This window comes from Pagrus pagrus (assembly GCF_965226575.1).
Source record: "Pagrus pagrus genome assembly, chromosome: 16".
NCBI classification, from domain to species: Eukaryota; Metazoa; Chordata; class Actinopteri; order Spariformes; family Sparidae; genus Pagrus; species Pagrus pagrus.
In genome coordinates, this window is record NC_140200.1 from 10,697,160 (window position 1) to 10,724,560 (window position 27,401).

Sequence of the window (27,401 nt, forward strand, 5' to 3'; positions counted from 1 at the left end):
CTCCTCACAAGACTGACCTTAACAAGTCTCAGAGTTCAATGCAGGTACAGACCAAAATGACTTTTATCCAGTGATGAATGAGTACAGCTGAGGAAAACATCAAGATTATAGGTTTACTGTGTCCTGTCACACAGTGGTAAAAAAACAAGAAGAACTTGATTCATGGCTTCAAGTAGAGTTGCAACGATTGTTAGATTGAAAGAATGGTTCCAGCTTCTTAAATGTGAGGATTTTCTGCTTTTCTTTTCTTTTGTGATGGTAAATGAAGAGTTTGTTTTAAAGCCATCACTTTGGGCTGTGGGAAATTTTGATGAGCATTTTTAAAAATGTTTTGACACCATATAGTCTCAAGACTAAACAATTAAGCCTTAGAACAATCGACAGATTAATTGACAATGGAATAATATTCAGATGCAGCCCTAACTTCCAGTTAAAGACAGACTTGAGGTGGAAAAACTCTCCACTACAAACCTGAAAAAATGCTTCAATGCATCAAAAAACACCAACACGTTTGTCTCTTAAATTATTTGGTTTAATGAACATTAAATATTTCTTACAATAACATCATTAACTCCTTCAATTTGCCAGTTTTACAGCCAATGCTTATTTTGACAATTGATATAAACAATTCCCCTCCCTGTACAGGACCCGTCAATGTAAAAACTCTTACACCATTTTATTGGTGCATGAATTCACTATTAAAGTACAAAACGTCAAACACACATTCAACGAACAGTTGTTATCTCTTTTGAACACAAACAAGTAATCCTTCTCAAAACTGAAGTCCACTTAAAGGCTAAAGAACAACATGTGGGTTCACTTCTTTAAAATGTTCCCAGAAAACAGGAATGAACATACGACCCAACGTCCTGAAGGGTCTTAGCACCTTCTAGTGGTCTCATTACCTCAACTGATGCTACATTACCAGCTTGCAAAACACTACTGATCCTCTTCTTGAGTTCTCTGTGCATTGTTTTGACTGCGGTCTGGATCGTTGAGTCGCAGGATGCGGATGAGTTTGCTCACTGGAAGAGAGCTGAAAGGAAAAAAAAGAAGAAAAATAAAGTTGACAATGGGACCTTTGAGGTTGAGAGGCCTCTGCTCGTTCTCAGGGAAACTAAGCAGCATATCAAAATCACATGGCCTTTAGTCTTGAACAGATTACTTCATCACAGCTCATTTGCTAAGTCAATAAATCACATCTGGGTGGTCTAATTGCTTTAAAACAAATACATAAACAAAAAGATGTTCCATCAGTTATTACCTCATGCTCTGTGGGGTGAGGAAAATGAACTGTCTGTAGCGCTGACCAGCAGCCACCTTCAGCATCATGTCCATGGATATCCGCCTGTTCACCATGTCCTATATGGAGAAAACAAAACCTTTTGTATTATTAAATATTAACTCTTAACTTTCTGCTCTTATGCTTATTTAATTCTGTTGAACTAGAGATCATGTTGACACTTAAGGCAGTAAGCACTCATGTCCAGATCAACTTGCAACACGGCTCTTATTACCATGTAAACATCGAACTCGTCAAGGCAGCGGAAAGGCGCCTCCGTGATGGCCCAAAGAGAGAGAACAAAGCAAACAGTGGAGAAGGAGCGCTCGCCTCCGGACAGGGAGCGCATGTCACTCAAGTCGGCCTTGTTTCCCTGGCCCGGCTGCACCTACAGAGGAGTGAATGATAGATCAGGGTTGTACATGAATTCTTGAGATGCTGCAGAGCCAACTGCTCCCTCTCTCAGTTCACGTTACAAGTTGAGTTGAACTGAACTCTGAGTGTGTGTAATGAAAAAATAATTCATGTGACCCACAGTTCACAGGCGTTACAGTAAAAAGCAGTGTGAAGTGAAGTGTTGAATTGTGTTGTCTGATATATGAATCCAACAGTCTTCTTACTGAGATGGAGAGGGTCTCATTCTTGTGGTCGAAGGTCATACTTCCAGTGTAGCCTCTCTGAGCCAGCATGCTATCGAAGTAGTATTTACAGCGGGCCGAGAGGAACCTAAGACACAAAGAGATGCAGAGAGAGTGATCAAAGAAAAGATGGAATCATAATAAATGGAATAACAGGACTCAAAATCATTTCGAGTCAAATGAAAGAATTTCTAATTTCACATTTTTGTATGAAGGCCATCTGCTGGTTTAACAACTTACCTCCTGAGCTCAGCGTAAACCTGAAGTCTGTGGTTCATGACGTTGTCCAGACTTCTAATGAAGCTGTTGAGGTTCTTCATTTTCTGTGCCATGTTCTTGTAGTTCTCCAGAGCCTCCTGATACTGCCTGGATGTGAAAATATAAAGACAAGTGGGAGGAAGGTTTTTATGTCAAAATTCATTAATTGACGTGTATCAGTTTGTCTAGTTACATGACAAGAGGTACATGTGGCATTGCATTGTGATCTGTTACAAAAGGGTCTTAGTAGCGTACCTCACAACCTCCTCGCGGTCCCCCTGTTGTTCCCTCTGGGTCGTGATCTTCACCTTGAGACGGTTGATCTCACTGTCCAGACTCCTGGCTGTCCGTCGAACCTCCAGACGGTTTGGAGAGATTTCCGTTGCCTTGGCTACAGATGTCTGAACCGCAGGGTGAAACAAACAGACAAAAATAGTAAAACTACAATTTACACAAACTATAACAAAAAACTAAATAAAATCAAACCCAAAGGCTACAAAAGAAAGTGTTTAACTGAATTTGAATGCTGTACAAACACATTTGCTAAGCTAAGTTTGCTCAGTGCATTGAATGACAATACTGTATTTGTTCAGCATACCTGAAGTTCCTGCTCCTTGCTTTCCAGCTTAGCTTCGAGGGTCTGTATGTTGTGGAGATGGGCGCTGCGTTTCTCTTCATAGTGTTTCTTGTGATGCTTGCACCTCATCACCTCCTGATCGGTCTTGCTCAGATCTTCCTGTAGCAGAAGAACAGAGAGTTTGGAGTTACAGCATGAACTTCACCCAGTAGTCGGGGGATGGTGGCCTCTGTGGGCGGCCTCTGGAGCACTAACATTATTACTGACTGAATGTGCAAGTGTTACTTTTTTTCAGGTGACATTGTTTTCTGACAGCCTTGCAGCTATGTGATGTGTGTATAATTACTCCTCTCCAGCTTTTGGGATACAGCAACTTTTTTGGCACAATTAATATTTTTGCTCAGCTGGATGAGGTTTGGTCATATGCTCAATGACCCTTAACTTTTACTTTACTAAGTTGAGCCTTTTACATAATTAAGTAATAATGCAGGGTCAGTCTTACACAAATTCAAACTAAAAAAGGTACTTGCAGCTTTTTGGCAGGAAAAGCCTCAAAGCAAATCAGGGAATATATTCACTTCTCACCCAAAGTACCTGAGAAACCACAGGTAATGTAGTTAAACCTGATTACACAGAGGTGCTAATTAAAGACTTTTAGCAGCTGTGGGATAGTTGCTTGTCTCCTTTAAACATCCTCAAACAAAAGCATTCACTTGACATGTAAATGCTATATTTAGTACATAATTAAGCATATTCAATTGGAATCAGGAGGATTAACATACCATCTGACGCACCATGTAGGTTTATGTTGATATACATTTTTTTTTCAGAGGCAGGAAAGTTGTATTTACATTTGATGTATTGTAATTTGGGAAAGAATTACAAATTTTAGTTACTATGAAATCTTACGCTACTATTCCCACGTTTGTTTAATCTCAATCCCAAAGAATCTCTACCTTCTTAGAGTCTGCGTCCTCGGCAATGGTGTTGATCAGCTCTTTGTGCTGTTTGTATTCCTTCTCTGCAGCATCGTAGGCAGCCTTGTGCTCCGCCATCTGAGCTCGCGCCTCTTCGTGCTCGACATGCTTGGATGAGATCTTCGAAACAATCTCCTGAAGATCTTCCTCCTGTGGTAGAGTGGTGACAGCGGCATGTCACGTGGAGTGTCTATTCTTACTGTTAGACATGTTGCTGGGCCTTTTATCTAGTCAAAATTCCATCTTTATATCTACGCAGAGCTACTGAGACTAGTATAATTTGAGTACATCACATCACTGATGAGTTCTGTACAAACCAGGGGTCTGAGGTCCTCTGACTGCGGCTCCTCCACATTATTTAGGTCTGTCAGCTCCAGCTGTAGCTTTGTGGCCTTATCCTAGAACAAATACACAAACTTGGTAAGAAATTTCATAACCATATTACATCATCATCATCAATATGACAATATTCAGACAGCTAATAAAAAAAACGATTTGGGTTTATTATTATCAAATATTATGGCAAAATATATTCAGGACTTTTCTTTAGACATTACAAAACAATTTTCAAATAAGGGTTACGGTACTCATCATTTCACAATATCGCGGGCACAGAAAGAGATTAACACTGATCTGTGAGAGGTAAAGGGTTACTTTGGTTGTCTTTTGCTCCATGTGGGTTCGTCTCAGCAGCACTTCGTTCTGTTTGATGTCTTCATCCAACTTTCTCATCTGTTGCTGGAAGCGATTCGCCTGAGCTTCTTGGTTCTCCATCTCTCTGTGCAGGTGCCTGAGAGAAAAGACAGTTACCAAGTCATTAACAAAGACTGAGAGACACCAAAAAATCGGCTCGAGATGCCCCTGGTAACCAAAAGTATCCAGAGGAGAAGTTCTTACCGACCATGCTTAGGGATGCATGATGAGAAAATCTTCCCACCAGTTAATAAACTAAACAAAATTGGTGCTAGCGATTACACCGCACATTTTAGATTCTGTCTTCTGTATCTGTAGAGTGCTGCATTAAGTTCCTACTAATGCAAACCAAACAGCTTCATGTTAAAAGCATTTAATTGGTGAAACACGGGTTAACTTTTATTGTGAAGCAGTCACAGGAAATGCAACGCGTGTCAGTGTACTGTTGTGGTGTCTGTTGTTGGACTAAGTGTCGATAAAAACAAACAAACAAAAAAAACTAAAACAAGTTTAGTAATAGTGCAGGCCCAAACGCCATGTAACACCAGTAACAACAACTACCGTGGCAAGCCTAGTCTCACTGGACATCCACACATATACACACCTGATCTCCTCCTCAACATCTCCCGAGAGGCAGTTGGCTCTGGTCTGCTCAGCAGTGTAACTGCGGTTAGTGAAGATCTGATCTCCTTCCTTGGAGAAGGCCTGGGAACAGTTCTGAGGAGGGTTTCTGCCCTGCATCACTCTCCGAGCATCTGTACGATTCTACACAACCACAGAAAATAAAAAATAAATCTCATGTCAATGCACCACCAAAATGATGTTCCATCAGAAAAGATAAATAATGGGGGCTGGATTATTGTTGTATTGTTATATGACAGAACTGTGAATCTCCTAAATTGATACAGTCCTAATATGTATACAATATAAACATCATACATAAAAAAGGTATATGTAATCTGTTTGTGCAAAAAGTTTACATCAGCTTCAAATACATGGCTATATATCATATTCCTTGAGCTTTTTTCTTGTGAAGCAACTTACCTTGATGAGTAGAATGCTCTCTATGCCCTTTTGATCAATGAGGCAGTTGGCCACGACTGGGTCCTCAATTTCTAGAGCTTGAAGCATGGAGGGGTATTCAGGGTGATTCACCGCCCTGACAAAGACAAACCAACCCAGACCACTAATGAGTTTTCAGGTATTTACTATTTACTTTAAGTGTTTTAATGCTATAGGGTGATGAAGCGTTCAAAACCAAAAAGAATGAGCCCACCCACGTATCTCCCCAATGCCTTGAACAGGCTGTGTGCTGCATAATGTACTGCAATTTGGGCCTGAATTTCCTGCGCAGTCTTGCGGACGTTACGTCAGATGACGCTGAATGCGCGTCCTTGGATACGGGAAGAAGACAAGCGCGGTGGACCCAAACTAGTGTTTGGATAGTAATGGATTCTGCTACGGCCAGCAAACGACCCACCACCACACAAAGTCCACTAAAAAGTCATACTAAGAAGTTCGACTCATGGAAGCAGCTTCAACTTGAATTGGGACTGAAAACAGGTGCTGACATGGCTCATTTCCTAGTAACCAGGTAAGAAAACAGCACAGGTCATGTTTAGAGCTTGATTTGAAAATAATATGAGATCACCGAGGACTTGGAGTGACCTAACGTGCAAAGTAGCGTTAGCTGCAAACATGTAACTTAGTCCACCACTGTGTAACACTGAATAGTTACAGACTGCGCATTTTCAACGGTCCTTTAGTCTGAAACCGAATAGTTAGAAATATGTCCCTTTATATATGGGACCGAAAGCCCAACCTGTTATCCAGGAGGTGATGTTAGCAGCTGGATGTAGCCACAGGCCAACGGTTTGTTTGTGTCTGTGTAGTAACACAACCGCTTACACGCAGAAAAAAAGCATCAAAAACATCCACAGAAATGTGTCAAGCTGGCTAATGCTATTGTTTTCTGCAGAGGAGGAAACTTTCAATGCAATGTACGACTAAGACAAGATTCTAAAACATTTTGTGAATACTGTACATGTCCTCACCTCTTTCTTGTGTCATGGACACTAGGGAGAAAATTGCTGGTGATGATGGCAGGTCTACGGCCGCGTGGCAACACTCGGGCCATGAGCCCCTGCAGCACCCTCTCATCCTCATGGTTATCACAAGTAAAGGCCTGCAGCTGGCCTTTAAGACAGACCTCTACAGCCAGGGCCAGCTCTGGGTCTTTCAGGCTTATAAGGTAACCTACAAGAAGGGAAATGAAAAGAGAGGGAATGTAAGTAGTGCATTTTTTGTCAACACCTTGTAGAACAGCTGGTGGTAGGAGTGAAATGAAAAAGCAAGCAACCTTTTTCCTGGTTTTAGACCTGGGTATAACATTGCTCAGCTTTGAATGGAGGGAACAACACGTCTTATTACATACTTCCCTTATGATACTGCCAGGGCACAGTGTATGGTAACTTTAGGTGCATCATTGCGCACATTATGTATAATTTTATAATTCAAAAGGCTGGCCTGGATGCCATAAACATTTTCACCTATGCACAACTGGAAGTCTTACCCAGGGGCCCTCGAGGTTTGTGCTTGAACTGGCGCTTTTTGTAGGCGTCCTCGATGGCGCTGACGAGTGCGGGCACGTGCTCTCCAAAACGCCGCAGGCGATTGGACCGACTGCTCTCCATAGTCTGCAAGTTCCTTCTGTTGATCTCAATGGTCCTCTGGAGCATTTTCTGCTCTCTCCTGAAGACAGGAGAAGTGTGTTTCATTTTAATAGACGCTGTGTGTGCATGTTTGAGACAAGATAGAAGTTTGGTGAAGTTTGGTGAAGTTTCACCTTATGTGTGTGATGTAAAATGTGTTAGTCTAAGCACAACCATATATGATTGATTAATTTATCTTCAATGCCAGTTCCTATCACCCTACATCATCTTCCCTTGTTCCTCCTTGGCACGGCTGCAGGCGTGCTGATACTGGTCAATCTGCTGGCCCAGAGTGGAGATGTGGTGTTTTAGGGTTTCCAGCTCAGCCTGTATCTGCTCCATACGCTCCGTCCTGGCCTGGCTCTCCACTCCGGTCGTCTGACTGATGCTAGAAAGATAAATGAAGGAAGAAAAGCACAGGAGGGGTCAAAGGTAAGAGGTCAATGGTTCATTTAATAGTCATTTTACAACACCAGGGTTGTAGAACGAAATGTGATATTTATGCTGCATAAGAATTTTTTTGAGGTCATACCTCAGCTTGAGATCATTAATCCTCGAGGACAGCTGGACTTTGTCCTTTTCCAGGTCCCTCAGGTTAGCCTTGCATCTGTGGACAGTGACCTAGCTCGCACAGAAGAATGAAAAAACTCTGGTTAGTTACACAATAAACTTCACAATGATAACAGTAAAGCTATAAACAGCTCTGCCTGACAAACCGAATTGAAACAAAATGTATACACTGCTTTTTACTCTGGTAGACATCTTCAATTAAACATTTCTTGAGTCGAGTTCATCTGGACCACATTCAGGGTTCATACAGCTTTTCAAGAGTACAATTCAACCACTCTTCGAGCCTATTCAAGGAACCTAAACCAAAAACCTCGAAACACTTGAAGACTTTATCATCACATCTAAATTATTACTGTATAAAGTTTTAAGAATTCCTTTTTACCCACAGAAATCAATTTATATTGTCACTTTGATTATGTTACAAGCTGTTCATATTAACTTTGATTGTAATTTTCGATCATGATTAGTTAATACCTGATCATTTCAACACCAAGAGACAAACTTATATGATGAAGGAATCGTTTCATTTAAGTATTAAAGAATCTTTGGGTTACACAAGTTAATGTGTAGATTAAACACCAGATTATGTTGAAAATCAGGCATTTCTTTCAAGGAGTAAATTCAAATTCACACATATTTTTAACCTTGCAAACATAACTATTGAACTTCAGCATTTTCCAAACCCTGCACACTACAAAATAAAACATGTTAGTAACTGGAATATCAATTTTGAACTGCTGCTTGAAAAGCCTTAGTATGCCCTCGATCTAATCCTTGGCTGACAGTTGCATCCAAAATCACTTCCATTGCTCATATGAAAGTGACTGAACAATACTGTACAGAACTGTTGGCCTTACAGCATTTTCTGAACACTGACCTCGCTGGACTTTAAAATGGCATTTCGCTTCTGGACCTCGGCCTTGAGCACAGCACATCTGGACTGGAGCTCCGAGATTTGCTGCGTGATCCCATCCACCTGTTCCTGGCTCTGCTTTTGCTTCCTCTCAGCCTCCTCCACCTTATTCTGCATCATTACATAAAAACCGATTAGGGACTTAAAGGTTAGAGGACGAATGAGGTCTATGCATGGACAACAGCAGAAATGTGGTTTGAGAAATACAATGTGTTTTAAACTCTTGACTCACCTTCCATTCATCCACCTTCTCATCAAATTTCTCTGTAGAACGTCTGTCTGACTGCAGCTTCTCCTTCATTGGCTCCGTCTCCTTCTCTGCCTCAGCCACCTGCAATGTTTAAGTGACAGTCAATAATATACAGAAAGAAGGAAGATCTTTTTATTATCTAATTTTAATGCACTAATCCCATTTCATAGTGACACGGAAGAGTGGGTGATGGGGTCAGGATTTCCAAATTGAAAGCTCACCAAAGCCCAAGCCATTTGTTTCTGCAGCTCTTCCAGTTTTGTGTGCATTTCATCAAGTGAAGCCAGGTTCTTGTAACGGTCTTCTTTCTCCAGGTACTTCCTCTTCAGGTCTTTCAAGCACTATATCAGTCATATAATAATCATTAACGGTCATGTTAAACACAACTAAAAAATAGTTCTATGTTAATCAATTAAAGATGCTACTAACAATGAAGCCTTAACATTTTTGAATCAGTATATCATAGTCCTAAAGCTGCATAATCTTACTATCCAAGTTACTTACAAGTTCTGAGCACAGCACTGACATGATCTGGTGAACTTGTTAGCACATCGAGCAGTTAAAGAGAAACATGTGTTTGGAGTCATGTTTCTGTCCACCTGGTGAATGCAAGTCCTATATTCATTCTTTTAGCTCTGTTTTTGACCTCCACTGTGGTCTTTCTCAACTCCTGAGGGAAATTTGTGGTTCTTTAGCTGCTTAATGCTCCACAGTGTTGACCAGCTAGTCACTGAGGGTTCATCACAACAAGCAACCCATTTCATATTGTTTTCAAGTTGCTATTAGACATTTTAATAGTAAAATATCAGTTATAACCACCTTAAATATGAAATATCATTCTTACTTCACTATGTTGTTCAACTTTATCCTCTGTGAGATGTTTGGTGGTTTTGATGTAGACAAAGTCCTCTCTCATCTGGTCCAGTTGAGTAGCTTTCATAAAAAACTGAAAGAGGAATAAAAAACAAAATATACATGTGAACAAGAAAATCTGCCTCAGTCATAGTTCACAAAAAAAACATAAAACGATTTTCATTTTAAAAAGTCTATTCATATTTAACAACCTTGTACTTGTCCCCTTCTCCTTTGGAGTGTAGGAAGTATTTGCTCATCTCTTGAGTCAGGACTGACACAGGATTGTTGACCTTTGGAACAAAACAAGTTACTGGCATCCTCTCACCAAAACAGTGACACAGCTTCATCCTGCAGGATTGTATGATTTTGTTGTAAGAAAGTTTCAACAGCATTGTACTGCATAAGAATTGCATAGTACATACCTGTATATTGAAATTGTCCAAGATGCACAGGAGTTCTTCTTTTTTGTTCGAGACAAGTTGACCTGTAAGAGAAGAGCTCAAGATTAATGGAAACAAATTGTTTTTAGTTTGACTACTGAAATAAGATATACTGGTGTAGTAACTCTAATGAAAACCATTGCGAGAAGAATAAGCCTTAACTCTTCAATGTCTTTACCTGATTTGCCTTTCAGTTTATAGGTTCTCAGCCCCTCGCGTGTTATTCTCAGGTCTACTATGATGGCTGTACCATACACGTCCGGTTTGTAAGCGTCCCTTCCTTTGTTACGCAGGGTGATCGACACATCAGCTGAGCTGTTAAAATAGAGTAAGAAACATTAAATCTACTGTAAGCTAAGTGATGCAACTTTTAATAGAAGTTACCTTTGCACGTCACACATAATTTTATATATTTTAAAGGTGTTGGGTGGGGGTGAAAGGAACCAGGTGAGACCAAGTAATTCTGCTTAAAGGCAATGACAAATTGTCTCAGAAAGAGTGTGACAAAAAGGATTTACATCGCATGATATGGTGCAAGGTTTACCTTTCTCCTTCCTTCACAAAACCCTTGAGAGATGAGCCTCTGTTTGTGGCCTGTGCATTCCCACCTAAGGCAACTATGAGAGCTGTAAGAACGGCACTCTTTCCACCTGTGGCACAAGCAGAGAGTACACAGGAAAAATAAGGGTACGAAAATTAATGATACGATAAGAGACACCTGCGATTTCTTTTGATGAAAAGAGCAGCACACAGCAGAAAAAAAGCTAAATCTACCACCACAAATTACAACTCAAACTAAAATCTAATTGTGGATCTGAAGGAGTTGATGAAATCAGAATAAAACTGTAGGTAATGACTGATTACTTCATGTGTCAGTGTCATCTTAATCTAACAAACAAAATATATTTGACCTGATGGAAGTACCAAAATCATGCTTTAATTTTAACATTAAAACGTGTTTAAGCACTACAATGAAAAAATATTTGCAGATAAGTTGAACTTCATGATAACTACAAAAGTACTTTTCTATACAAGTGAGTCTGACACATCAGTTTCCATATAGCAACAGCAGTTTGCTTTTAAAGTCTTATTTAAGGAACATTTTTAAAATTCTATTTTTGTCTTTTCTCATGATTAAATCAAGTAGAATTTTACCAAAATTGACAGCTATACATTGAAATGCAGCAGATCTTTATACGTAAATAGGTGATATAGCATACAGTAAGAAAATGCTATTTTTTTTAGTGTGGTCAAAAGATGGTACCAGTACTTTGATCCCCATGATAGAGATTATCCTCTGAAACCAAGGGGCTGTAACGTCCCATATTACATGGAAGAGGCAACTTTGGGGCATCAGTTGCCATAATAACAGGCAGAGACTTTCAGTAAACCTTGTTTATGGAAAGGGAAACAAGGATGTGTCTTAATTTCATTTCACAAGACCTGAATACTTAATCCTCTTTTCTGGAATCCCTCACTGGTGAAATATTTACACTCACTTCCATTGTTGCCAACAACAAAGTTGACATTGGACCCAAAAGTGAACGGGCCAAGGAGAGAGTGGCACATGAAGTTCTTCAGTGTGATGCTCTCCACAATCCCAGCATCACTCACCACCTCACCACCAGCACTGGGCACCTAAACACAAGATATTTATCACTCCCAAATACATGCCACATATATGGTGCAAATGTAATTTATATCTACCATGATCACTTTTTTCTGACAATCTCAGAGAATCAACTAGGAGCAAGAGATATAACTTCTACATAGAAACATAAACCACAACATGTTTTACAGTACGGCAGTGACTGTACACACCTGTTCACTCAGTGGATGATGTTCCTGATCACTATCATGATCATTTTCCTCTTCCTCCTCCACAGGTTTGGCCCGTTTGTGGGGCTTGTCCCCGGCAGAGCTGCTTTTCCTTTTAGACATGTTGGTCGCCTAACTTAACTCCGCTGCTGGGGATAAATGAAACTGAAAGTGAACACACGCCACAGTTCCTAGCATAGAGCCAAGCTGTTAAAACGCGACTCTAGTTCTCCAGTTGAAACAGCTAGCTATCGCCACATTTGTACGCTTTTTTGTAGCTCGCGAAATGTCTTCTAACTTTCAGAATAACGGACACAGGCTAAACGTGAACGGGGACAGCGGTTAGAAAGTCACATCGGGTTAGCCACCATACAAAACTAGCTTAGCTGCCTAACTAACGCTACATGCTAAATAGAACCGCGTTCACAACCAACAACCTACACATGAGCGGAGTATGTTCTGCTTAGTTTAGCGTCGTTATGAGAAAATGTAAGGACTGATATGGCAGGTTATGAAGTAACTGCAGTGCTTACCTAGTTGGCGACAGCCGCACAGAATAACAGCCGGACCACCGGACCTCTCACCGAATTCGCGCCCGATATTCTCGCGGAAATCTCGCGTGGATACACGGGATGTGGCCTACAGTAAACCCAGACAGCTGATATAAACTCTTGTATTATTATTATTAAGTGTCATACACCTTTAAAAAAGCCCTCACTGGAATGAAACATTGTTTGTCGAACATATAACAATGAATTCAACTTAAATAACAATTTATTTGCTACGAATCATCATAAAGAGAATAAGAATAATGATAGTTTTAATTTTCTAAATGCAGGTGAACTGTAAACGATGAATAGTTGCTCATTGAGAAATAGAAAGAAGGATTTATTGTTGATAATGCATTTTTATGTATATCAGTCCTCTCAGTTGAGTAGGGCCCCTCGACAGAAACCTACAATGTCTCCCTACTGCAGACTGGATAGAAAGGCTCATAACTTTGCAATATAGGAGGCCCCCACTGAAGGTGGTATGTAGTAGTGGCTTACATATTGCACTTAAATCATTGTAGGCAATCTTTGCTCACCAGGATACTTTGGACAACAATTTTTCCATGATCTATTGTGAAAAACTGCAGCAGAGTAACTCACTGCTAACAGAGGACAATATCCACACCATCATATTCTGAATTACTTCTGCATTTACAGTTTATTTCATTATATTGACAGATAAAAGAGTGTATGGTGAGTTGTATAGAAAACCAATAGCCATTACCCTTACTTTTTTATGTAAAAGATGATGCAAGATAAGGAAAGTTCTGCAGAGCTACAGAGAAGCAAGGTTAAAGTAATGACCCAAGCAAAATCGTACAGCCTTGACAGAGACAGATACTTTATTACATGCAGCTCTTGATAAAATAAACTCTTTACAGCAACATTCTTTCATATAACTTAGATGTCACACAGTTCTCCACACAATATAAAGTAGCAGTAGTCAAGGTTTCAAAACAGGCACAGCTAAAGCACAATGCTGGCGCCTGGCATGTCTCCCAAGGCCAGGAACAGATTCAGTTTGAACTCAAAGTCAATGGGACGTTCACTGGGAGGTCTGTAGTTAGCTCTCATTGTTGAGCTCAGGTACGGAATGAGCGCACAGTTCTCTTCAAACAAGGCCAGCTTCTTTCTGTACTTTTGTCTGGTGTAGTCCGTGCTCTTGTGATTGAAAGCTGTAAAATATGAAATTAAATTCCTTAATTGAATAAGATATTACTAAAGCACCAGTTAGTAGATGGATAAAACAACAATCAACGTCCATACCATCATCCTTAGGTTTAAGCAATTCATGGTATTCTTTTTTGACGTACCTTTCAGGTAGAAGGCCACATAGAGGAGCGCTGATCTTTGTATACTGACGAAGGGATACTTTGGTTTGAGACACCCAACAGCTGTCATGGCCTTGACGACTGCTACTGCCACACCCTAAAAAATACAGATGTAACACAAAGCAGGGCAGACGTGATAGGGTTGCTTTAGACGGCATTACAGAATACTGTGATGATTTTCTGATGTCTTTGAGTGTGTGTGTGTGTGTGACCTGTTCCAGGTAGCCCAACGTTGGAAGGGAGGTGAGGGGTACAGGCTCACAAAGAGGAGGAACTTTACTGGGCAGCTTCTGGTCCCAGTACGTTTTAGGAATCCTTGACAGAATAAAACAACAACTTTCAATCGATAGACTGATACTTGTCATGGCCACATAACACTACAGTGTCTTTAGTAAAAGTGGTAGAAAGACTTGCAAATGACTGAAATGATGAAACATGACTAAGTAAAAAAAAATCATTATAAAATACACAAAAAGATATCTGCTCACCTCAAAAACTTGTCCTGTTTCTGCTTTGTCTCAAAAATGTAGATCCGCTCTTTGTATTCCACAGCATATTCCATCTTTCCTCGAACCAAAGCTTCATACCTACGGTTTGTTTTGGGTCTTAGAACATTTATTCTCAGGATATGACAAAAAGAGCCTAATCATGTATGTGTCAGAATTAGCTTTCTCTAATGAGTTGGACCTTGAGGAAAACATATGCTTGCAAGAAAGTGAGTAAGAGTTAGATGTGAAAGGAATGTGTACCTTTGCTTTCCATCCAGATAAGTGACCGGGCAGAAGCCCTTCATCTCAACTTGCTGAGGGAACCTGTTCTTCACCTGACTCTCAGTTAGTTTTCTTGGCAGCAGGTGGGGTTGTAGGAGAGTGTGTCGGCAGCCAGGAGTCACAAACTCATCTGGAGTGGTCAGGAACCGCTGCGGTTTAGAAAGGAACAGAAACATCAGTCACAGTTAACATAATTAATTTAGCTATTATTAACGTCACTTTTATCATCTTTGTTTTTTCTTTATCCAGCACAATTTGAAATATCTGAAAAGAAAAAAATTAGCTCAATTTGGCTTGAGTGTGCAAGTATATTTTAATAATGCAGCTGCAATTTACTGACCTCTAAATGGTCTTTGCAACACATCCTGTAATAGTGTCCCCTGTACTCAGCAGCGTGAGTTAAGGCTGCAGTTTCGGAGCAGTCCACCAGGTGATGATGTAGAGCCATGCAGACTGGGCAATACTGGTCACACTCTCCAAGTCGACACTGCAGCTCCCTGCGCGTGATGCACAGTCTGTTGATGCAGGCCGCTTTCCCTGCAGAATTAAAATGCATGGGGAGGAAGTAATACTTGTCATCTTAAGAGTGGCCTTGTTATTTCCTCATATTTTATTTGTCTTTTAAAAAATAATTTCTCTTTTTGAAAAACTTTTCCTTTTTCTGTTTAGTTTCATTTATGCAGCTGTATTTGTAAATTAAGTTTTGCAAACTGCAAGAAGAAATTAAAGAGATAACATAAAAGCGATTAAATGCATCATTGTGAATTTCATTCATGATATTTACTTTAGGTATAAAAAGCATTGCTGAGATGATGCTTCAATAAGCATCCAGTACTTACTGTTGCTGGTCCTCTCTAGGTAGCTGTGGATATACTTCATGCTGATGCTGACCTCCTGTAGAATTCTGTTCCAGATCCACCATTTGCTCTTCAAGCCATCGAGCATAATCCAGTTCTGATATTGTTTCTGGAAGTGTTGCCTCACATGTTCCACCTCCTGCTTGTAACGGGAGTTGCGAATGTGGAGGATCTCGGAGCTGTCGTGCATCAGGTGAGGCCTACAGTCGAAGGACATCGTTTTACATTACTTTGAAGGTTTGGGATTTTAAACTGCCTTCAGAAAAAAGATGTGCTATTCATGTATATTATCTGACTTGTCGGGCTTCATCTTGTCCACAAGGCCTCTCTTCAGCACCTCCGCTGTGTCTAGCTCCAGCTCAACAACTATCATGGGGATGATGCTCCGAGAACCCATCAGCTCTGCCTGCTTAAGTGTATTCGGGAAACCATCCAACACATATCTGGAATGCCAAACAAGTAAATATTGTCTCAGCAAAAACACCTTCAGACGGGAATAACTTGGTCATGACCAAGAATGTCGTCATTTTGCTTTAATAACAATAAATAGATAAATTGAACACGCCCCCATCTTACCCTCGAGTGCTGCAGACCAAGCTCATGAGTGCCACCTCCAGACACTGTATGACCAGTTCATTAGGCACAACAAGACCCGTGGAGAGATGCTTTTTCATCTGGACAGCCAGATCAGTGTGCTCCTGGGTGTTAAGCACCATGCGCATAACACTGCCGATGGACAGCCGGGCCAAGCCATATTTCTGAGCAAACATCTGTGCAACTGGAGACAAACAGCAAAAGTGGAAAAATCAAGAACCTGAATGAAAGAAAGAAAGATTGGGGGAAAGAGAGCTCTCATGAGTCTTACCAGTAGTTTTTCCAGATTTGGGCGGTCCAACAACAGCCATTCTTAAAGGCAGGGATGGGGTGGGCTTTGGTTGTCTAAGGTACTTCAAGGGGTTGAGCATAAATGTGTTACGGTTTTCCTTAGATGCAAAGAAGTAGATATACTGATGGAAGATCAGGGGATATGTGGTATTGAGAGGCCACTGCAGAGGCTGGATCAAACCTCTCTCTTTGTATTGCTGTAGAAGGGGGATGTGTGTGGATAAAACAATATGTTACGATACAGTTTTTACAGGAAAAGAGATTAACATGTCAGCACAAAAGAGACAAGCTGTACTGGTATTTGTGCTTGTGATACCTCTACAACCTTAATTATGCCAACCTTTACGGGGTCCCAGCAGCCAAAGGCGCTGTGGAGTTTGTAAGAGGAGTGCAGCAGCATATCTGCCAGACTGTATGAGATTGGGTGGCATTTTTGGAAGAGTGACTCCCTGTTTGTCAGCAGAGGCTGGATTTTCTGAAGCATCTGATGCTGCACGATCCGGGGCTTCCGAGATGCACTGATTGACAAATTGGGTATGTTTTGTTCACTCAACAGCTCCTGATGATAAAACAAAGCAGAATATATTTGTCGAAAAGTACAATATGTGAACATATATTCAGCAGACCACATGAAGTCACATTAGGTTTACCCTGAATGTTGTGTCTCTGTAAAAGTCAAATGATGTGTTCGTGGAATCAGATTATAAAATGTTTATGTCTGTAAGTATCTGTGCCTTCCCAGTTAATGTCCTTCGTTAGGTTTTGTGTCTTTGTACCATCACAGGAGCAAGGTTGTTTTCATCCATCATGAAACGCTCTTCTATCTCCGCCTCAAGCCTCTCAGATGCTGCCTCCTCAGTCTCTTCATTCTCCATGTCTTCGTTATCCTCTTCTAAAGGAAACTCATCCTCCAGCATGGCCTCTATCTCATCCTCAATGTTGTCTGCAGCTTCATCCTCTTCATCATCTTCCTCATCCTGTTGATACATGAACCAATCAGTTAGGGGACTGGAGATAGGAAGGGTGTGGTCAGCAGGGATGAAGAGGGGATGGTAGTGTCTACGATGTGTTTGCTTACCCTGGTTTTGGCTGCCTTCATGCCTTGCTCTGCCATCAGTTCAGCTCTTCTCCTGGCAATGTTCTCCTCCTACACCAAAAAGATAGCTATAATTTTGCCCGATGCTCACGCCAGCTTGATAATAAAAGTTAGTAGGGGAATCATTCTACCATGTTGTCACTTGCTTACCCGGTTCTTCTGACGTAGATCATGAAGGAGGTGCAGCTGTGTTTCGCGCTGGTTGCGCCGCTCACGCCATTTCTCCAGGTATGTCGGCAACAAACGCTTCTGAACATCCGAGGCTTCCACCGCCATGATTACCACAAGATCGGGGAAAAGGTGCTGCTGCAACATGTACTGCACCCCCTGGGGACTGTGAGGGAAGCCCTCCAGAATAAAACCTGTAGACCTGCAAGGTGGAGTATGTTCAGGTCAACTCAAATACTTTTGTTTGTCAGGTGTACAAAAATACATTACATAAAGAAAACCATCTATTTGCTTTCTTGCTGAGATTGATAACTCTCATGTTTGTATGGTAAAGATGAAGCCACCACCAGCAGTCAGCTAACTTAGCTTGGCACAAAGCCTTTTTACACTTCAGTTTTTGTGCAGATTAGACTTAAACAGTTTTAGTGGTTACAAATCTTTATGCTAAGCTAAGTTAGCTTACCATAAAGCATGCAGCTTCATATTAATTTACAGATATGTGAGTGGTATCCGCCTTCTAATCAAACTGCCAGCAAGACAGCAAATAATAACCCAAAATGGCAAACTTTACTCCTTTAAGGAGGGCAGAAGGAGGGGCAGGAAGTGTGTGTTTCTGTGTGTGTGTGTGTGTGTGTGTGTGTGTGTGTGTGTGTGTACAACTACATGTATGGTTCCTCTTTCCAGAATGGTCTGATAACCATATTCAGTACATGATGACTCAGTGGCTCTCCATCAGACAGGTAAGCTTTGATTTCCTTTTCCACATCAGTCAGTACCACTTCTTGCTGTAAACACACAAATAATCATTCACTGTCAAAATGTCATAATTCACCATAATACTGGAAATCCTGCAACAGAGAAAATGTACTGAATTAACCTCCATGTCATTCATGCTGGCAGAGGTATCCTCCATCCCCTCGTCCTCTCCCCTAGCTTCCTTTATCAGGGCCTCCAAGTCGTCAGGAGACTCCTCTGCAGAATCTGCCTCATCAGCATAAGGTATCCTCGTCTTCGTCTTGGCCATGATGAGCATTTGGAGCTGCTCCCTGAACTGAATATGGAAGATTCCAAGCTGCTTGGCGAGCCACTCACCATTCGTGGTCTTGCCTGACCCTCGGGGGCCAAGCAAAAACATCCACAGGGCAGGAGGCTTGTAGAGGAGAGGATAAGAAACTTGTTAGGGATTTATTTCTTCTTCCTATGACTTTTTTCTTTTTCTTCTCATGTCAGCTTGTACCTTGAGAGGCCCAGTCTGTGCGACAAACTGTGCAGGGTTTTGAAGGAAGGAGTCCCTGGCTTCTAGGCTTGAAAAGTAGAACATCTTCTCACGGTACTTGGCTGCAATTTCATCCTTACAAGGCCACAGGACGTTGTGGTTTTTTAAGGCCACAGGGCAGAAATGACGGGTATCACCTAATAATCTCTTGGCTGCTGTGTCCCCCTGCTTTTATTGAGATGAAGAAGATGCTGTTAAAGGTTTCTTATGTCATTTATTGTCAAAAAAGCAGTAAAATACGTCTGTATCTTTGATTTCTTCGGATACAATAGGATCATAAATCTGTAGTCTATAAAGACAAAAAGTCACTAAATGCAGCATCAACGTTAAAAGACTTCTTTGTTTACTGACTTCGTCCTCCTCCTCCTCTGCTGTGTCATTGTCGCTGCTGCCTTCTTCAGCTCTGTCCAGCTCAGCTAAGGCCTCCATATCCTCTGCCTCATCATCCAGGTCGACCGCTGACATCTCCCAGGAGACATACTGAAAGGGCTCTACAAATCATGCAAGTGAGTCAGATGAAATTAGGAGTTTTTCTTTCTTTCTCTTTTCTTACATTATTACAAAAATCATTCAAATCATCACTCTAAAAATCTTCGTTTTAAGAAAATCATAGTTTTGGGTTATTAACATAAAATAAATTGAATGAAATTATTTAAAATAAAAAATGCCTTAAACAAGAGTTGAACTGATGTTTTTCCTTGCAGAGTTCCTCTACTTTGATGGCATTTCTTGTGATTATTAATTTGATAATTAAATAGTAATTATTTTATTCAAGAAAAGCCACAGAAAACTAATGAATGCAATTGTTAGTGTGCCAGATGTTACAGAAATATTTGTGTCAGTACATCTTGCTTAAGATGAAACAATAAAAACACCATACATGCTTTAAAATATGCTTAAGTAATATGTATGTTATAAACTTACATGAAACCTGACTGACGATTCTGACTAATGAAAAGACATTGGGTGTAACGACACTTGGGGTGTAACAAAAAACTATGTTTATACTATAAATCATAGTTTTATAGGGTTACACTATACATTTTATAGGGTTACACTCACTCTGCATATGAAGGATCATCTCTTGAAGCAGGTCCTCGGGGCTTTTACTGCCAATCTCCAGTACTGAGTGGGCGACAGGTAGAGCGGGCTGCATTTTCTCCCATTCGAACACAAACTGTTGCAGTTGCTGTTTATAGTCTTTCATCTCCGGGCCGTCTGGATAACCCAACTCCCAATGATCAGGTATTACCACAACTTGAGAAACACAGAGGGTAGAAGAAGATAGAGAGTGTTAGGACAGAGAGAATGTGTTTTGTAAATCCAATGCTGCTTTGAAAGCTCTTACATACTGCACTTATATACTGAATTTGCTTCTTGATGACAAAGGGGATATTTCCCATCTTGTTCATGTAATGAAAATAACTCACCTTCCTTTTTGATTACGTCAGGATATGCAGAACTGGTGGTGTTAGATTGTTCAGCATTTTCTACAAAAGACAACGATGAATGCTTTTTAAAAAATGCAGGTCAAGTTCTTCTGGATCCGGGTAGCTTTAGTGAATTAAGGCTGATTTAGGTGGACATGCAGACTGTACCTTCAGTTTCTTCGACAACTGTCTCTAGATTTGTTTGCATATCTGCAGGCGGGGCCTCCACCTCTGATTCTTGCTCCCTCTGGTTTCTAAAATTGAGAACACAACAACAAAAGCTAAAGAAATAATCCATTCCAGATATAACTCAAAAAATCATAACTGCACCTGCACTCACAAGGCCTGTTTCTCCTTCTCAGATAGATCCTCTTGCAACCTCATGACTACTGCTTCGTCCACGCTCTCCTTGTTCATCTCATACAATCTCTTCAAAACTGTTCAACACATTGAAATAATACATGAAAACAGAAGTATACACTGAAGTCTATATTCTTAATTAAAACAACTTGTTGTGATGCATTGTTTCTGTGTCTCGTACCCTGATTTCCATCACTGTCTCTGAGACAGAATAGGATGTCTGGCATGTTTTGAGCTTGCTGTAAGGCATCCATTTGGGAGAAGTTCTTGGGAAAGTTATCAAGCACCCAGCCAGTCCTGACATCTGCATCAGTGTCAGCCTCTTCCATCTGTAACATCAGAATTATTAGCAACACCACGGCAAAATGTTTATAGATGTCCTATAAACCTTTAAATTATAAACCTCCATCTTCAGCTAAATGCTTAAATAAACTTAAGGTAATGCATTAATTGAGTTAAACTTGACATCTTGTTTACTGGATATGAGAAATGTCAAATGGCAACATTTTTGTTAGATACAGTCAACGGTTTCTTATAAATACATTCAATAGATTAAAATAATTTTCTTAGAACAGTAAAAAAAAAATAGAGGATAGTTAGGTATGCCGAATATTAGTGCTGTATTTGTGTATGTGCAAATATGTTGATCATTTAGGACAAAACAGCCGGTGTAAATGCAGCTGCCATGTTTCAGATCTTTTGACATACCTCTTTTATGCGCGTCTCCAGTACCTCAGCATAGAGGCTGAAGGGAGATGTGCTTATATGTTTGGCTTTTTCCAACGCAGTGAGCACCATTGCTTGTACCTCTGGATGATCCTCCGTCACTGAGAACAGCAGAAAACATTTGCACACACATAGAGTGCCTTATAATCTCTGACACTGCCTTATAATCTCTGACACTGAGGTTCAAAACTCTGGGACACAACATAGCATGACCAGACTAACATTTGTGATATGTACAGTATACTGTTTGTGAAAGGGATTAATATATCTGTGTTTGTGCCTGAGAGACCAAAAATGTCAAGAAGATATTTTAACATCTTACCTTCTACAGAACTTGTTTCATCTGATGAAATAAAATATCAGAACCTTTATTCTGTGTATGACAGGAAGTCACACGATCCGAAAATGCAAAACATGCTTTAAGCTACATGGCATTTTGAAGGCCTTATGTGCAATGGCACACTGCGATAGTAAAAATATTAAAAAACTTGCCTGAGTTCTCTCCTCCATCCTGCTCCATCTTCATCTTGATTTTCTCTATAGCGACCTGTGTTGTCTCCTCTTTGACTTTGTCAAGCCTCTCCTGTTCAACCTTGACTAGAACTGGCTGAGCCAAAACCTCCAAATCAAGAACCAATGCGTTATAGTGTTGGGCTAGAAGCTGACATAAAGTGCTTGTCCCTGCCTGTGGAGGTCCAATGATGGCAACTCTGCAAGGAGGCCTGGGCATTGGAGGAAGTAAGTACTGTCGTGGGTTTGTGATGAACTTCTGGTAGGCCTCCTCAGATGAGAGGATGTACAGTTTGTCCTGGAAGCTGCACAGGGAATAAAATGAGAGTTGGTATTTTCATCCAGTTTCCCTTGAAGCTACTAAAGAGATTTTTCATGTAGCCATAGTCTACAGAAGATCACTCACCCCACACATAATTCAGGCTTCCCAGGAATGACCTTGCCTTCCTTCAGAGCAACAGGACAAGTTTGGCCCCAGCGGCTCCTTCTCCATCTAAAACCAGGGGCCACCGTCCTGGAGGAGGACATAACTCTCAGCAGGTCCTCCTGGAAAAAAGATGGACCCAGGATTAAACTGCTTATGGTTAAATCAGGAATGGGTTCAGTGGCATCCCTTGTTTAAGGCTCATATGAAGGTTGTTTGAAATACTGGTGTTTTCTATGCATTCACATTACCGATTGTGTTTTAAAATAAAATTTTTTTAAAAATATGAATATGATAATTAATGGCAGACCCTGTCAATTTCCGCTGGAGATTCTTCATCATCAGGCTGGTGAAGGAGAACCGGAATGGAGACACGCTTAATTGCCATGGATCCAAGACGGGACATGACAGTCTCAAGACAAAACAGTCAACAAACTAAAGTCAATCCACAGATTAGGTAATTGAATACACACATTTTAGCTAAAAAATGCTGCTGTCTCTAGGTGAAAATTTACAATAGTGACAAAATTCAACCACCTAATGATATAACATGACGATGCATTTTTTTGTTAATCATATTGTTTTTAAAAACTGTAGCATGTATCTTATTTATTCCTCGTGTCTTTACCGAGTGCAGCTCTTCAGGTGTGTTGTTTCCATCCAGCTCCAGCAGGTAGAGGAGGTTATGGTCTGTCATGTAGTCCTGATAAAATATCAATTAACTTACGAATGAATGGCTTTAAAAAAAATAATCAGAGCAATCAAAGCTATTTTAAATTTATTATGTGGCTGCAAATTATTCAAAGACAAAGATTGTAATTTATATTGTGTAAGAAATAGATACACTTCATTATAGATGATTAACCTAATTTATAAGCTCTATCAAGTGTGTTCCTAATTCATGTGCAAGTCATTCAGAATTTTAAGCTCTGGGTAACTCACCTCTAGTGGTCTGAGCATGGTATCTTTGTACATGGTGACTCTAAGAAAAGCATTTCTGGCTAAATTCTCTGGAGTCCACACCATCTGGAATGTAACATCCTGTTGCAGCTCCTCTTCCGCAGCCTGCAAGCAGAACAACTGATTAGTGTAACAGAAAATCTTGGCTTGACAACTTTCTTGTTTAAGGTTTAAAATTTAAGGCTGTGATAAAAAAAAAAAATGAACATAATGAGACGGAGGAATGCAGTAAATAATGATAACCCTCTACTAATCCTTCAAATACAATCAAAATCAAATTACTCGTACACCAATGACAGCAAGAGGTGTTTTCCCTGAGCCATACCTGATCCTCTTCATCATCTACTTCCTCATCCTTGTTCTCCTTCTTCTTGTAAAACGCCTCCTCACGCTGCCACTCATCCCTGCTGTACAGCTGCCCTGTCTCTGGGTGCTGCTTCAGACCTGACAGCCTATGCACCAGATCACTGTCTGCACACTGTGGAAGATCGGAGTGTTAAGTTCGTCATCAAACCAATCTGTTGATGCTCAAATCTTTATCAATATATGACCTTTCAAAATTCAAATGTTTAAATGGTCCATTTAAAAACAACTTAAAATTCAATTGCTGCTTAATGCAATACACAAGTGTAAATAGAGGATGTGTTGGTAAACCTTGATGTTGATGATGAAATCGGGTGTTAGTTTGAGGTTTTTGATCAGCTCAATCTGCTCATGAATCTTCAGACACTCTTCTGATAGGAACGGCAGGCAGCTCAGTACATATCCTGTATTATAACACATGTTTTATCAAGTACAAGCAGTAGCAAAGCTTCCACAGTGGTGTTGTTAATGACAGCACATGATCACTTAGCTGAACCTGATCAAATTTGAGCTACACAATTTACCATAATGCTCCACATCTGGTGAGTTAAGTCTGTCAAGAATCAGCTGGAGCACCTTGTCTTCTGGTATACTTCTCCCCTCGGATAAGATATTCAAGAGCTGAAATGGTCAGAGAACAGTATACAGTATATATGGAAAACACATGACATGTAAAGGGGACAGTTAACCTTTCTGTCCTATGACACAGATTTGATACTCACCTCTTCGCCTTGCTTTGTTTTATTGTTAATATGTGTGTTGAGAAGATCTGTATCTGAAATATTACAAAAGCTGCATGAGAAACATCTGAATGAGTTTGGACAAGGACCAGAAATACAGCACTCGTACTTGTACTTACCATCAACTAGGATACACTTCCACGATTGTGCAATTTTTTTGGCCAAGGTGGATTTGCCAATACCCTGCCACAAAGAATAACACAAAACTGACATGGAGTCACTGGGTCATATGACATGAAATGCATTTGGGGGGCGAAAATGCCAGCGTCAAGAAATTACCGGTCTTCCAACTATGATGAAGCAGGTGGGTTTGGCAAGAAGAGTCTCTCTCTCAGCTTCATCCTCTATAAGGTTGTCCACTAAACGGTCTGTTTGAGGGAGAATGAACAGAAGAACTTCGCTATCAAAGTTCAAGTTTCCTGTAGCATATATGACAACCGAGCGTACCTTAAGTTAACGTTAATTTACCAGTATTTCCAATATCAAAGTTTATTAGTCATAGGTAAATGCTGTTATATTTTTACCAAAGGTTTACTTACCGTTGCTTTGGGGCATTGTTTCATCCATTTTTACCCGTTTAAACTTTTTATCATCGTCTGTTTACTAGCATTAGCTACGTTACGTAGCTAACCTAACCATACGCTCCCCACTAACCACAGTTACCATAGCAACTAACAAACTAAGGGGAGACGGTTTGGATTTCCACACTGTAGCTAGTGACGCCACACTAATTAGCTACTTTATGGCTTGAAAGTAGATGAAAATGTGTGTTTAGTCTAATTTAAAAACAGTTATAAACACTTATAGCCGCTATTGTGCGAGTAAAAAGACAGAAATACAAAGACGAGCACTCAATGCGTCTATTATGAATCGCATTGTCAGTCCTTCGAGCTTTTTGACCCTGCGAGGCACCGTATCAGTTGACAGGCGTTCGCCCAGTCGGTCATGACAGTCACCTGACTAAAACAACTTCATGTAGCATTCTGTTTGTTATGTGCTAGCCGTAAGTACTTGGGCAGGGTACAAACGGACATGGTTAATATATCAACAACGTCTAAAGAATAAGTTGTTTTGACCGCCAAGGGAGATGTTTAAAATCATCCCTGGCTGGAGATGAGTTGTGGCTAACGCAGCTAGCTAGCTAAATCAATGGTGAGTAACGTTACTTAACTATGGCAAGTGAATGCTGAGAGACACAACAGACACAGCACACACAGTGACTACAAGTATCAAGGTTAACTACATATCTATTTTGATCTGTATGGTGTGAAGTGATGTATTACATATTGTCTGTCGTACCCTTTGCAGCTGTTGTCTCATCTGGATTCTGACTGTTTGGAGAACACAGGGCTAAAAATGCCTCAGTCTGCGGGTATCATCAGTGGGATCCAGAGGATGGTTCTGTATGAAACCAGAGCCGTAAGTCTGTCATCATCTTTATGCTGTTATTATCACTGTCTCACCAAAACCTCTGATCAGTCTGTTAATAGGTTACACCTGCAAGTAGCCATCAAAATGTCTTTAAAACATCACACCTACATGTAAAAGCTGCTTTTATGCTCTCCTGGTGCCTTCTGGTAAACATTAGTACCTAATATACAGGCATAGTTGTAATGGTAAGAACAGCATGGGAACAGAACATCTTATTCTTTATACGTTTATCAGCAAAGGGAAGTTAACTGAGCACGCCTGTTCTTTATCTTCAACAAGCTGCTTTATATTCATACGCCCACACACTTGGAGCCATGTATCCCCAGTCTGTGCCTCTAAAGTAATGATGACACATGAATGGCACATTTTCTCAGGTAGTCTGGGTGTTTAAATCGCTGACATTCACAGGTCAAGACCCTCTAACGGCCCAAATCCATCGCTTGTTTTGAGTTGCTATCACTCCTGGTGAAATGCGGACTCTAGCGATGGATTTCCTACTTGATTTCCTACTTTCTACTAAGAAAGCCATACTTAACATTCACAAAGTTCACAGACACAAACATGAAGGTGGAGAAGGATGTAGAACTCCTGTAGGAGTGTGTTTTCTGGTCAGCAAACACTAGATGGCAGCAAAAGAGAGTTGGTGATGAAGGTATACTCCAGTCTGCTGACTACCCACTCATAGGCATTTGCATCACAATTGTCTAAACAGTCAAAATAATTATATTTAGCTATAAAAATTACTGTAATTACAATTTTAGTTCTAATTCTAATAAGTATAAATGTGCACGTGGTAAGGCCGGAGTGTTTTTTGTCATAATCTCTTCCTGAACCTCTGCCCAATTTACAGTGGACAAAAAGGACTCTGTTGGATACTTGGACATATGGAACAGGACAAAATGGCCCTAATGGTTGCAAACTGTACTGATACATGATGTTCCAATTTAACAGTGTTTAGTGGGCAGAAAATCTTAAGCCATCTCACATCCCAGTGTGAGAGAAATAATGACTTGAAAAGAAAAAGTAATAGAGGGAACATATGAGAATGATAAAAAAAAAATGACATGCCTGTTTAGTACATAACCTAACAAGTCATCATGATTTTAATAGTGTTTTCAATGAAAATGAAAATTGGGACAAAAAAATCATCAGCCCCACTAATTGTGAATCATATGACAATAGTAATATCCGTCAAAATAATTACAATATTATTTTTCTACCAAATCGTGCAGGCTACATCAAATACATAACAAGTGTATATTAATAAAAAGTTTAGTGATTAGAACATTAAATATCTTGTCTTTGTGCTGTAATCAATTGAATATAGGTCGAAAAGGATACACAAATCATTGCATTCTTTTTTTCTTTACATTTTACACAGTGTCCCAACTCTTTTGGAGTCAGAGATGGAGCCTTGTGATAAAACATGTGCTTTGCCCACTTGTACTCTGGATTGAAGCTACTCTAAATCCAGTGTATATTCTCATATACGATTATACCAAACACATCAGCCTTTTGTCTGTAATTTTACAATCTTCTGA

At 40.3% G+C, this 27,401-nt stretch overlaps 3 protein-coding genes across 9 annotated transcripts in view; 1 reads left to right on the forward strand and 2 right to left on the reverse strand.

Annotated features, from left to right (window-relative positions):
- Positions 1-511: 511 nt before the first annotated feature.
- LOC311271290 (structural maintenance of chromosomes protein 6) lies at positions 512-12,606 on the reverse strand. 2 transcript variants are annotated; one of them, XM_084376893.1, is made up of 27 exons: positions 12,516-12,606; positions 11,986-12,131; positions 11,664-11,802; positions 10,709-10,814; positions 10,343-10,479; positions 10,147-10,208; positions 9,934-10,014; positions 9,714-9,815; positions 9,091-9,210; positions 8,852-8,950; positions 8,584-8,730; positions 7,669-7,757; positions 7,360-7,524; positions 6,998-7,176; positions 6,480-6,681; positions 5,470-5,584; positions 5,030-5,190; positions 4,387-4,522; positions 4,050-4,130; positions 3,712-3,882; positions 2,777-2,914; positions 2,434-2,579; positions 2,161-2,286; positions 1,903-2,008; positions 1,518-1,670; positions 1,265-1,362; positions 512-1,036 (listed from the first exon to the last, which is right to left on the reverse strand). In XM_084376893.1, the coding sequence occupies exons 2-27, from the start codon at positions 12,103-12,105 to the stop codon at positions 940-942; spliced, it is 3,276 nt and encodes a 1,091-aa protein (XP_084233019.1). In that variant the 5' UTR covers positions 12,106-12,131; positions 12,516-12,606; the 3' UTR covers positions 512-939. The 2 variants fall into 2 exon arrangements, with proteins under 2 accessions (XP_084233019.1, XP_084233020.1); XM_084376894.1 differs by having other exon boundaries at positions 11,986-12,128; positions 12,516-12,604.
- A 744-nt stretch (positions 12,607-13,350) lies between these two features.
- Positions 13,351-25,082, reverse strand: ak9 (adenylate kinase 9). Of its 5 annotated transcripts, none has more exons than XM_084376888.1 (37): positions 24,969-25,082; positions 24,709-24,797; positions 24,549-24,612; positions 24,412-24,464; positions 24,214-24,310; positions 23,981-24,093; positions 23,652-23,804; positions 23,309-23,431; positions 22,995-23,069; positions 22,677-22,778; positions 22,349-22,488; positions 21,925-22,247; positions 21,755-21,775; positions 21,415-21,533; positions 20,888-21,035; positions 20,687-20,783; positions 20,515-20,600; positions 20,347-20,406; positions 19,979-20,173; positions 19,268-19,407; positions 18,878-19,081; positions 18,518-18,790; positions 18,304-18,425; positions 17,623-17,842; positions 17,455-17,523; positions 17,153-17,353; positions 16,702-16,935; positions 16,357-16,573; positions 16,068-16,269; positions 15,788-15,934; positions 15,474-15,691; positions 14,975-15,171; positions 14,614-14,783; positions 14,353-14,451; positions 14,077-14,179; positions 13,847-13,961; positions 13,351-13,708 (listed from the first exon to the last, which is right to left on the reverse strand). In XM_084376888.1, exons 1-37 carry the CDS (start codon positions 24,994-24,996, stop codon positions 13,500-13,502), a joined length of 5,226 nt encoding a protein of 1,741 aa, XP_084233014.1. In that variant the 5' UTR covers positions 24,997-25,082; the 3' UTR covers positions 13,351-13,499. The 5 variants fall into 5 exon arrangements, with proteins under 5 accessions (XP_084233014.1, XP_084233015.1, XP_084233013.1 ...); XM_084376889.1 differs by having other exon boundaries at positions 16,717-16,935; positions 18,878-19,084; XM_084376887.1 differs by having other exon boundaries at positions 18,878-19,084.
- Positions 25,083-25,097: 15 nt separating this feature from the next.
- Positions 25,098-27,401, forward strand: part of fig4a (FIG4 phosphoinositide 5-phosphatase a) — a 49,760-nt gene continuing 47,456 nt past the window's right edge. Inside the window, exons 1-2 of one of the 2 annotated variants that reach the window (XM_084376896.1) lie at positions 25,098-25,581; positions 25,738-25,848. In XM_084376896.1, the coding sequence (XP_084233022.1) occupies positions 25,579-25,581; positions 25,738-25,848 (114 nt within the window). In that variant the 5' untranslated portion in view covers positions 25,098-25,578. The remainder of the gene's footprint in view (positions 25,582-25,737; positions 25,849-27,401) is intronic. The other variant, XM_084376895.1, reaches the window with a different exon arrangement.

What these genes read in the sequence shown, in the direction of transcription:
- LOC311271290 (XM_084376893.1), bottom strand. Translation starts at nt 12,105, where the DNA reads ATGTCTAAAAGGAAAAGCAGCTCTGCCGGGGACAAGCCCCACAAACGG. An exon ending in GAGAAGGGGACAAGTACAAG is followed by an intron (nt 9,816 to 9,933) that starts GTTGTTAAATAT and finishes TTCCTCTTTCAG; the next exon opens with TTTTTTATGAAAGCTACTCA. An exon ending in CAGAGGACCTCAGACCCCTG is followed by an intron (nt 3,883 to 4,049) that starts GTTTGTACAGAA and finishes ACTCTACCACAG; the next exon opens with GAGGAAGATCTTCAGGAGAT.
- ak9 (XM_084376887.1), bottom strand. Translation starts at nt 24,996, where the DNA reads ATGGATGAAACAATGCCCCAAAGCAACG. An exon ending in TGGAAAGAGGAACCATACAT is followed by an intron (nt 17,843 to 18,303) that starts GTAGTTGTACAC and finishes TCCACCTTGCAG; the next exon opens with GTCTACAGGTTTTATTCTGG. An exon ending in ATCTACGTCAGAAGAACCGG is followed by an intron (nt 17,524 to 17,622) that starts GTAAGCAAGTGA and finishes TTTTTGGTGTAG; the next exon opens with GAGGAGAACATTGCCAGGAG.